The sequence below is a fragment of the Culex pipiens genome, chromosome 1, assembly GCF_016801865.2.
Source record: "Culex pipiens pallens isolate TS chromosome 1, TS_CPP_V2, whole genome shotgun sequence".
Classification (NCBI taxonomy): Eukaryota; Metazoa; Arthropoda; class Insecta; order Diptera; family Culicidae; genus Culex; species Culex pipiens.
Window position 1 is genome coordinate 114,337,604 of NC_068937.1, and position 12,097 is coordinate 114,349,700.

The 12,097-nt window shown below is 36.3% G+C and overlaps 2 protein-coding genes across 5 annotated transcripts in view; both read left to right on the plus strand.

Annotated features, from left to right (window-relative positions):
• Positions 1-12,097, plus strand: part of LOC120428674 (dopamine receptor 1) — a 344,147-nt gene that overhangs the window by 257,531 nt on the left and 74,519 nt on the right. For all 4 annotated transcript variants that reach the window (XM_052706195.1, XM_052706196.1, XM_052706200.1 and 1 more), the window contains exons 3-4: positions 6,142-6,334; positions 8,814-8,993. In XM_052706195.1, coding sequence (XP_052562155.1) covers positions 6,142-6,334; positions 8,814-8,993 — 373 coding nt within the window. The remainder of the gene's footprint in view (positions 1-6,141; positions 6,335-8,813; positions 8,994-12,097) is intronic.
• Positions 1-12,097, plus strand: part of LOC120427162 (zinc finger protein 497-like) — a 324,949-nt gene that overhangs the window by 17,710 nt on the left and 295,142 nt on the right. The gene's annotated exons all lie outside the window — the stretch shown is intronic.

A 12,097-nucleotide genomic window follows, 5' to 3' on the forward strand; every position in this document is an offset into this window, starting at 1 on the left:
ACTCAGAATTCCGAAAAAAACGTATTTTTCATCGAAAAAAACACTAAAAAGGTTTTAAAAATTCTCCCATTTTCCGTTACTCGACTGTAAAAAATTTTGGAACATGTCATTTTATGGGAAATTTAATGTACTATTCGAATCTACATTGACCCAGAAGGGTCATTTTTGCATTTAGAACAAAATTTTTCATTTTACAATTTCGTGTTTTTTCTAACTTTGCAGGGTTATTTTTTAGAGTGTAACAATGTTCTACAAAATTGTAGAGCAGACAATTACAAAAATTTTGATATATAGACATAAGGGGTTTGCTTATAAACATCACGAGTTATCGCGATTTTACGAAAAAAAGTTTTGAAAAAGTTACTTTTTGCGTTTCTCTTTGTTTCGTCGTCCGTGTCTGTCGCGGGTGACCATGAACGGCCATGATCGATGATGACCAACTTTTTCAAAACTTTTTTTCGTAAAATCGCGATAACTCGTGATGTTTATAAGCAAACCCCTTATGTCTATATATCAAAATTTTTGTAATTGTCTGCTCTACAACTTTGTAGAACATTGTTACACTCTAAAAAATAACCCTGCAAAGTTACAAAAAACACGAAATTTTAAAATGAAAAATTTTGTTCTAAATGAAAAAATGACCCTCCTGGGTCAATGTAGATTTGAAAAGTACATTAAATTTCCCATAAAATGACATGTTCCAAAATTTTTTACTGTCGAGTAACGGAAAATGGGAGAATTTTTAAAACCTTTTTAGTGTTTTTTTAGACGAAAAATACGTTTTTTTCGGAATTCTGAGTACGCCATCAAATTGGGCGTCTAATTTTACATAAAAGTCCCTTTGACACCAAATTTCTATCTCATCACCGTTTCAGGCTGCAAATTATTGAAAAACACCTCTTTTTTCGCATGTTTAAAAATCGAAGGGGTCGTACCGCCCCTCCGTCACGAGATATCAAAAAACAGACCTCGGATTTGTGATCAGGGACAAAAGTTACCCCTTAGGACAAAGTTTCACGTAAATCGTTGAGGGGTCGGGGCAACTTTTCCCGATTTCGTGTGAGTTGGTAGAGAATTACCCATATTTATTTCTTGAGTTCAAAACGTTTTCAATCTCCATTTTAAATTTTTGAGTTTTTCAATCACAAATTTTTAAATTGACTTAACAAGCTCATATTCTTTTAAGCTGGTAAAAAAATATTTCATTTTGAGTCCCTTAATAAAATTATGTTTTTTTCCAATGGTTTCAAAAGTAAAGTATGTAAAAGTGTCTTTTTTCATTAAAAATGAAAAAATAAGTGTTAGCCAATGTATTTTACTTAATTTACCATTAATTGCACAAGTTCTTTCAATAAAATTCAAATTTTTGAAATAAAATTCTACAAGACATTAAAAAAAGGGAGGTGCAAAAATATGAAAAAATTGCAATTTCAAAATAAGTTTGATTTGAGATCATATCTCTTTCCCCTGTAAAAACAATTTGAAAACCATTCTGTAGGACGGGTGGAAATTTCTCAACCGGGCCACCGGTTCCGTCAGCAGGGCAAATGAAACTCCTTCATTTACCACATGCTACAAATTGTAATTTTATTTACAAATTAATTACAGTTAAGGCCGATGCAAATATTTTTAAAAGTTTTTGTCCCTCGGCTCGGGGGGGGGGGGGGGTAAAAAAATAAAAAATATAAATATTAAAATAACATGCCATAGTTTCAACATTTGCATGGAAAAAGTGCTTTAAAATGTATTTTACACTAGTTCAGTTGTTTTGCAATAAAAGTTTTCAAAAAATGTAAAATTTGACGAAAACAAAAATTTTAGCAAAATAAAAACATTAGCGATAGTAAACATCAATAATTTTCAATAATTCAAAAGATTTTAAAATCAACCCAAACATGCTAAAAATGATTCTAAACGCATTGGAATTCATTTTAAATTGATTTTAACTAATTGCACTTAAATTTTCATAAAAATATTGAAGTTTTTTGAAAAAATATTTTTTTGCCCCCTGATTTTTCGGGACAACATTGAACTTTAAATAAAATTTGTACCAGCCTAACAACGGTCACAATAAACATACATTTATGGTGTCTTTTCGCAGCTTCGGTTTTCGGTCATTCGATTTTATTTGTATTTTTTAATCCATATAATCCATATAATTTTCCATACAAAAATGATGTATGAAAATTCAAAAATATGTATCTTTTGAAGGAATGTTTTATCGATTTGGTGTCTTCGGCAAAGTTGTAGGTATGGATACGGACTACACTGGAAAAAAATGATACACAGTAAAAAAAATGGTGGTGATTAACTTTTTGTCACTAATTAATTTTTATTTTTTTATTTTGATATTTTTTAGAGGACATCAAATGCCAACTTTTCAGAAATTTCCAGGTTGTGCAAAAAATTTTTGAGCGAGTTATGAATTTTTGAATCAATACTGATTTTTTCAAAAAATCGAAAAATTGGTCGCAAAAATTTTTCAACTTCATTGTCCTGTTTTTAAACCTTTGCATGGCAATATCTCAGCAACTAAGGGTCGTATCAACAAAGTTCATTAAAGCAAAATAAAGAGAATTTTCTCAGCATTTCAAAAATATTTTTTTCAAAAGTGGGCAAACATGTGCACTAATCTAATCTAATCTAATCGAACACAAGCGCAGCCAGTCCGAAGAAAGCATCCTGGAAGAACTTGGGGTTAGATTACGCCCCAAGTTCGTTCTTTTCAATATTAATTATTGCAGTACACTTGAGTAACCCCGAAGATGTATTGCATAAATTAAAGCGGCCAGGCCTACTGCGTTGCATTAACCGCAGAGACAGATTCTGTGAACGGAGCACATTTCACAGAATCTACAGGGGAGGAAGGATGCGTGGACACACCGTACCAAACGCTCCTGTTTACAGTTTCATATGTGTTTTGTATAATGTGTTAAGTGTAAAATATAGCGTGGTAATATAATCAATTAAATATAATAATGCAATATAATGATCATTTAATAAAATCCCTTCACCTATATATAATAACCACGCACCCAATCACACAAACAGCGACACAAAAGAACTGAAAATGAGCATGCAAAAACAAGACAGCGCGCACCCGTGGTCAGCGCACTAATCGGGCAAACATGTGCACTAATTTAAAAAAATGAAAAACTGCGACTATTTTCAAAATAGTCACCTAAAAATTGATTTAACTTGGAAACGGTGCACTTTATCAAAATTTCCCTGAAAAACTTTTTGATTGCAAATTTGATTTTACATCGAAAAATGAAGTTGAAAAATGTTTGCGACCAATTCTTCGATTTTTTGAAAAATCAGTATTGATTCAAAAATTCATGACTCGCTCAAAGATTTTTTGCACAATCTGGAAATTTCTGAAAAGTTGGTATTTGATGTCCTCTAAAACATATCAAAAAATTAAAAATAAATAAAAATAGTTTTTTTTTGCAAATCAAGTTTTAGTGACAAAAAGTTGAATGAAAAATCACCAATTTTTTTTTTCTACTGTGTATCATTTTTTTCCAGTGTAGTCCGTATCCATACCTACAGCTTTGCCCAAGACCCCAAATCGATAAAAAAAAATTGTATGGAAAATTATATGGACAAACTAAAGATGCAAAATAGCTTCTTTGGACATACCGAAGGCACCAAAATAATTTCAGTCGGATTAAAAAATACAAAAATTAAAATTTAAAAAAAAAGACCGATTTCGTAGAGAATTACTTGACTACTTTCTTAGCTGCGCCCGTGCTCCCGCTTGCTGAGATTATTTTCAACTTCTGATCGATTGCCAAGCGACAGCACGGGCACCAGTCAAAACGAAAACAAACACTAATACACTCAAACCCCGTTGGGTCAACTGTTGTCAAACGAACCACCAATCATTTGTTTTGATATTGTGCGTGAGCGCCGTGTAAAAAGTGACAGTTCGTCACTTTTTAGTTTGACTTTGACCAACCAACGGGGTACAAACTAAAAAAGTGTCAAACGAAAAAGTGACCAACCACCGGGGGGTTGAGTGTACTGACGTAGTACGAGGGGATTGCTTCGGCCGTAACTCAAAACTTTTTTTCGTAAAATCGCGATAACTCGTGATTTTTATAAATAAACCCCAGAGCAGATTTTATATACGTGTTTCGTTTACAGTTGATGAAAGCCATTAATAGATGACTGAAGACTACAGAGCGGATTCATTAATTCGAATGAAACTGCATTAGAATTAGCGAACCAACATTCTCTGATTAGAACAACTGACAGCTATCAAAAGCACGAAAACACGTGCTCGGATCAACGAATGAAATGGGTCGAAATGAAAATATTAGTAATACGATTGAATTATCCAGCATTCGATTTTTTTGAGATTCGAAGAAGCGAAATTCAAATGATCGAATACGATCTGTAATTTAACATAGAGTATAAAATTTCTGTAATTTTCATATCAGTTTATTTGTTATTTTAACAACAACCATGCCTCAAGATATGACCACTTAAGTCATATTTATGTTTTTGTCTGCCTGTGTGGATCAATCGGACCGCGCACTGGACTCACAATCCAGAGGTCGTCGGTTTGAATCCCGGGGCGGACGCAAAAAATTCTAAGTGTAAATATAGGTATTCGGTGCCCTCTCCCCGTGCCCATACCTTCACACTTAGGAGACCCGGGAGGCGGAGTCTTGTCGCAAAAAGAACGATACACGCCTGTGGATCCGTTGACGAAACCGCAAGGTTTAAGAGGGCCACATAATAAGGTGTTACGTCGATTCCGTTTTTTTTAAAGACCTGATCACACTTATCAGTATAAAAGCTAACCAACATTCGACCCATTTTTATACAGGGAATCAATGTTCACTTGATCTGTGATTGCTTTATCCATACTTTTATACCAATTGATCATAATCTATTATTGAAATAATTTCTTGATTCTAATATTCATTTACCTCCTGTTTCTACAAATTGAAGCGAAGGGAAAGATACAAACTTTGGTTAAAACATTGTTGGCTTACATTTAAATCATCATCCAAGCACATCCATTCAAAACTACAATCCAAAGTACTACAATTTGACATTCCTTCCAGAATCTTCCACTCTTTAATCTGGAGCATGCTCCAGCTGCAAATGATTTCTGCTCAGGGGCACATGCTTTCACTTGAACAGCATCCCTTCCCTCCCGAAACCCGGCAGTGTATCGATTTTAAGCCCCAAAAAAACCTTTCCTTCGCCCTGCACGTCCACCTGCAGCAGCAGAAAACGTTGTAACGTTCCGCTTCCTAATGGTACCCTTGTTTCCCCGCTGGCATTGTTGAATTTAAATTTCTGGTTGAATTTAGCCTTCATGACTCCATTGGGGCACTGTGGATGTGATTATTGTAACAAATGTGGGGACGCATGATATTTCGATTTCAGACGTGTATGGCGGGATGAATTCGGAAGGGAAAATTGAAAAAAAAAATCTATTCTATCAAGCTCAAAGCCCGGGCTTAACGGACGGTGATTGATGATTCAAATCCATTCTTCAGTTTGGTTAAACTTGCGGTGAAAGTAGAAACCGCAAAAACCACGAGAAACGCATTTGTTCGAAATCCATTTTCAGCAGCATCAAACCAGCGACGATTTGGGAAGATTGCTTATCAGTTCCATAGTTATTTGCGAAAATTTAGTGGACCTAAGTTAACTTAAATAATTTTGAAAAGTCATCGACGTGCCACCAAAGCTGAGTTGGACATCTTTTAATACTTAACTTCTCATTTCCTTTTTGTTAGTTATTTGATGTATAGTAAGCCAAACTAAGTTCATCCTTATTTAAATTTTGAAAAAAAACTCATCGATGTGCCACCTCAGCTCCAATGACAAAAGGTGAGCTAGTTTGAACAACATGATTTCTGTTCTGTCTTTTTTAACTTTCTTCGCCTTTCGTCACTTGCTATGGATCTTTCCAGCTTCTCCCGAACTCTCGGAGAGGTTAGCCGCTCATAAATATTAATTCCGCGGGCGCACAGAGCATCTGGCGCCATCACTTTTCGGTTCCATTAGCGATTCATATACAAAACCTCAACGAGGTTGGTTGGTTTTCCCTTGACTAACATTAGTGTTTCCGTTTTCTTTCTTCTTCTTGCGCTCTTTTTTTTTCTCTTCAAACAGGTGGTGTCGGCAACTACAATATGTAATCTGACGGCGGCGGCCGCGGCCGCGAATCAGAGTGACGGTTCCGGGGACGGAGGGGGAGGAGGCGGCGGGGGTGGCACCGCTGGTGGAGGTGTGGCCGGGGGACCCGATGATGGGGGCGACGACGACGACGTGGACGCGTTGTCACCCCTGTCGATGTCCTGTTTAGGTGGGTATTACGCGCGTGGTGGATGTAAGGCAAGAACGATATTTTTGGTGGTGGAAATCGTGGGAAGAATTTTTGATTGAGTGATTGCAGTAATCAGAGTCTAGAAAAATTATGAGTGAATTATTCGAAACAGGTACCAGGGCAATGAAGGCGGGTAGCTTTTGAAGCGACTCCGACACTATAAAAAAAACTCTGACTCTAACAACCAGGGCTGTGGAGTCGGAGTCGGAGCCGGAGTCGGTGGAGTCGGGTCTTTTTGGGGACCTGGAGTCGGAGTCGGAGTCGGAGTCGTCAAAACTCGAACAGCTGGAGTCGGAGTCGGAGCCGGAGTCGGAGCCGGAGTCGGCTAAATTTTATGAGCTGGAGTCGGAGTCGGAGTCGGAGCCGAAGATTTCTGATAACCCGGAGTCGGAGTCGGAGCCGGAGTTATCTTAGATTCAAGAAAAAATATGTTTTTTATTGTTCAGTATTTCCTATATAACAGCTTAATTTACAAAACAACTTATATTTTGAATTTTTATTGTGATTGAAAAGCTCTAATTGGGTTATTACACTATAATCACTAAATGATAACCTCTTACCCAAGTATGTAGTATCATAATTCAAAAAATAATAAAAAAAATATTGGTTATGTAGTCAGACTACAATTATGTACCCTTTCAATTCAAATTTGACCAAATTTCATCCAGTTATTTCTGAAAAAAAGTACACACATAGTCATCTTTTACCCCGATAGCGAATGTCTTAGAGGTTTAAAGTTAAATCATTTTTTAGGAAAAAATTACGAGGTACATAAAAAGATTATAAATAGTAATCACTGTTTTTGCAGATCGAAAAAAAAGCCACTGACAGTTTAACTTTTGTAACAAATAATCAACGATTATAACAATCTCTTATTTGAAACTCAACATGCGCATTATAACTGTTTATTACTGAGTACAAGAAATCAAAGTGTTGCATTTAAAATAATTGAAACTAACAAAAAATGTCAAAAGAAGTTGCAACAATTTTGAAATAATCATTGATTGTCGATGTTGATGTTGATTTTAGGTAAACTATTTCGATATCCTTGCAAATTATCGTTGAACAAATCTCAAATTTTCCCATACTGTATGTCTCACGCCAATATGACGGAAGGTGATAATCATTGCAAATCAACGTACCTTAAAAAAATGAAATATTTGTGACCTTGAAAATATTTTACTTGTGGATATTTGTTTTTTATTATATTTTAAGTTTTTTCATATATTTTGATGGAGCTTCGTTTTAGATGAAGTTTCACGAAGTATCGTGCACCTCCTTTTAAAGTATATAAAATTTTAAAATTAAAATAAATTAAAAATTCCAGATTAAAATATTTTCCATGTCACAGATATTTGAAATGGACATCTTAAGCGTCCTTTCCACGAAGAAATTGTTTAGATACATTGATTTGCAATAATAATCTCCTTCAGCCATGGCGTGATGTCTATGTATGTCTTGAAAAAAACAAAAAAAAATGTTTCGTTTAAAATTGCCATTTAAAAATCAAGGTGCCAGTCACTGCGCTTCTTACAAATGTCAGCCTGAAAGTGAGCAAATTGAATTTTAATGTTCAATAGATCATTAAGGCCAGGTTTCTTTTAATTATTCATTCAAAAATATCAATTTAATATTTAAATTTATTAGCTTTGAAAAAAATATTTTCAAATTTGAGGTTAAGCAAATAAATCCAAATTTACTTACAAAACTGTTCTTCTCAAAATGCCTCTAAAACTGAAGATATTTTTTGATTTCTGTTTCCATAACGTATAAAACTTGTAACCTAGAAACTTTTTTTCCGTTTATTTGCTTTACTTTACTTTTACTTTACTTATTTTTCTTGACAAAAACATGACGCTTAGAGAGTATTTAAATAATCCTATTTATCAATGTTTTAAAAATAATTAACCAATAATAGTTAACTAACTTTTGAAACATTTAAAATATATGGAGTCGGAGTCGGAGCCAACCATTTGCTGAAAGTTGGAGTCGGAGTCGGAGTCGGAGTCGGCTAGAGTTGGTAGGCCGAAGTCGGAGTCGGAGCCAACCATTTGTTCAAAGCCGGAGCCGGAGTCGGAGTCGGAGTCGGAGTCGTTTAAAATATGACCCGACTCCGCAGCCCTGCTAACAACAATTCACGGAGATGTTGAAAATTTCCCAACTCCTTATCCGACTTAGCATGGCATTACGGGTCTATACTACTAGTCAACTCCCTATCTGACTTCGGAAGATTTTGTGACTTCGATAAGGACTCCAACTTGGACAAAGACTCCGACTTCGTGTTCTAAAAATTTGCCGACTCCAACTCTAGCTCTCTGAAAAGATCCGACTCTACCGGCTACTAAAAATGAAGTTAAAGTATTGTAAAGATCGCAAAAAAGTAGAAAGTTAAAGTATTTTTACTATCGCTTTGTGTTTCACTCATAATGCAAACTTTTCTTTCCACCCGTTTTTGCAGGCGTGTTCCTGTCGATTGTGATATTTCTCTCGGTAGCGGGAAACATTCTAGTATGCATAGCAATCTACACCGAGCGGAGCCTGCGGCGGATCGGGAACCTATTTCTGGCGTCGCTGGCCATCGCCGACCTGTTCGTCGCGTCCCTGGTGATGACGTTCGCCGGTGTCAATGATTTATTGGGTAAGTTTGCTCTCGCTAATGAAAATAGTCACCGTGGTGGCCATCCATCACGGGCATGGCCAAAGCTCGTCCCAGAAATTACGCTCTGGATGAATACACCGAATGATTAAAAAGCACAACTTTGGTGGCAAAAAGTTCCTCCTGCTAATGCAAAGCCATTAAAATGGCAGTTTTGAACAGTTTTCCCCAAAACCCCCAAAGGCAGATGATGTCCGTCAAGACTTGGCTCAACGCCGGGCCGTCGGCCATGTTGCCACTAATAGCTAACCTTCCCACCATGATTCCCTAATGGCCAGCGCGTCACTCCGGGTAAACGATCAAATTACGAAACTGCAATCTACTTGAAGGTTTACCCAGCAAAGTCGATGAACTGCGCTGCTGTTGCAACTTGCACCTGGTGATGGCATAAAACTAGGCCAAAGAGAGTGGGAGGCAGGACCTCCAAAGTGCACCGAGGGCCTCCGGCACAGTCAATGTTCAAATTTACCATGTGGCACAAGCCGTGCTCTGAAATGAAGACTAGCCAGGGCCGACCGAACGCTGCCGTTCGTTAGTTTATGAAAAACAATTTTGGCAGGTTTTCGGTGCCCTTGAAGCGGTATGTTGGCAAGAGGTTGTTCAATTGTTATAATGAACTTTTTGCAATTCCGTCGTGAAACTACTTACCTTTCCTGTCATTCTTGAACGATGAAATAGCCTACTTTTCTGTACCAAAAATAACAGAATCGAATAGCAACACTTTTCAAAATAAATTCTGAAAAGTTCTACTTTTCAGCACTCAAATTGGTGCTGAAAAGTTGAACTTTTCAGCACTTGTTTTGAAAAGTAACACTTTTCAACATTTTTTTGATTTAAACGATTTATTGACAAAATACATGAAAATTTGACTTTCAATTTCACTCAGTGTGTGTTTTTTGGAATTGCAAAAAATGTTGTATGGAACTCGTTGCAAAACTTGATTTTTTCAGCACTCTTCGTATTTATTCAAATCGATGAACCTCGTAGGATAAATGTACGACTCGTGCTGAAAAAATCCTCTTTTTGCAACTTTTTGCATAAACTACTATCACAAACACATATTTATAGCCTGTGACTTTCTGACAAACTCTAGTTCCAGCTTCTTATGATTTGTACATTCCAACTTCCAACAAAACATAGAGAACCGACAAAAAATACTGTTTTATCCTCTGCATTGTAAAATATGACAAGGGGAAACTCTCGTATGTTTGGCAGGTGAAGCACTCGCTCCTAACTCCATCCAAATTGCTAATTTTCACTATTTAAACAACTAATTTTGCACAACTTTTGATAGAAACTTGCTTGCTCACTTCTTATTGAGCTATTTATCACTCGATTTCAGTTGAAAACGCTTTTACATTCGACTCTCTGGCTGTCAATCTTCTCGATATCAATAATTCTCCATCTATCGATGAATTCTTCAGTCCCTTCAATCTGCATATTTCAATTATCTTCATTCCTCGATATTTTCCCTTGCTTGAAGGATCTCTTCCTCGACGGTCCCTTGGATTCTGTTTGCTTTAAAAATCTCTTCCGGTTGTCAATAATTTCACTTTCTCATGGCTTGCATAGACATTTTTCTTGGCAAAACGAAGCTTTGAAGGGTGTTTGACATTAGTTTGTTTTTGTTTGATGGACGTTGTCATGATTCTTACCATAGCTGGGTACCAAGAAAAACATATTTCCAATCGAGTCTTCATTTTGCATCGTTCTGTAAACTGATGATTCTCTTCCTCGACGGTCCCTTGGATATTGACAACCAGAGATTCGACTGTAATTAGCTTTATTTGAATGTCAAAGTTATGACCTGCCAACATTCGAGGCACGCTGGAATTAGATGCTGTTCCCCTAGTTACTTTTTGGGGTAAGTTTACTCGCTTTTATAATTCGAAATTTCACACAAAATATCGAATTACGTATAATGACCATTTTGTGAAAATCAAATATTGGAAATCTTTTTGATGAAAAAAATGCCTAACATTTTCAAAGGCATTCAAACACGTTTTTACCATATTAAATGTTAGGGCTGTTTAATTGTTTTATTAAGGGAGCGTGGCTCTCCTCTCTAGCACACGAAAGATCGGCAAAAGGAATCTAAACAAATCATCATCTTGATTATCGGGACATCGATTTCACTACCAAGCAATTCTCTACGAAATCGGTCTTTTTTTAGAATTTTAATTTTTAATTTTTATATTTTTTAATCCGACTGAAACTTTTTTGGTGCCTTCGGTATGTCCAAAGAAGCCATTTTGCATCATTTGTTTGTCCATATAATTTTCCATACAAATTTGGCAGCTGGCCATACAAAAACGATGTATGAAAATTCAAAAATCTGTATCTCTTGAAGGAATTTTTTGATCGATTTGGTGTCTTCGGCAAAGTTGTAGGTATGGATATGGACTACACTGAAAAAAATGATACACGGTAATTTTTTTTGTGATTTTTAATTTAACTTTTTGTCACTAAAACTTGATTTGCAAAAAAACACCATTTTTATTTTTTTTTTCATTTTTTGATATCAAAATTTTACTAAAGTACTTTTTGATTGCAAATTTGATTTTACATCGAAAAATGAAGTTGAAAAATTTTCAATTTCAATTCGGTTTTATTGGTGAATAATCAAGATACAATGAGTTATTTTGAAGTGCATAACAGAGTTTTGGAGTTCCTTACAGCTGTGTGTTGCATCATAATCCATTTAGGAACAATTATTTCTTTAACTAAGGCACTAGCAAGAGTAAGAAAAAACTATAAAAAAAACTTACAGAAATTGCAAAGGAAAGGGGATAGAGGAAGAGAAAGCTTATATCTAGATCACAGGTAATTTATCCTTTGTAGATGTGTTTGATCATCAGTTCCCCAAGGGCCAGGAATTGTTCTGCCTTGTTCCGGCAGCTCCGAAACCGCGTCATCATCTCCCCCGCGAGAGCAAAGAACTCCGGCAGGGTGAAGAGATCTTCCCCGGTGACTTCTTGCTGGGCCGTACTGCCGCTACCGGCAGCGACCACGCTGGCGAACGAACGCCCCCAACCAGGAGGGAACGCTGAGTTTTCAGCTGGAACCGTACGCTGTCCAGCTGCAGG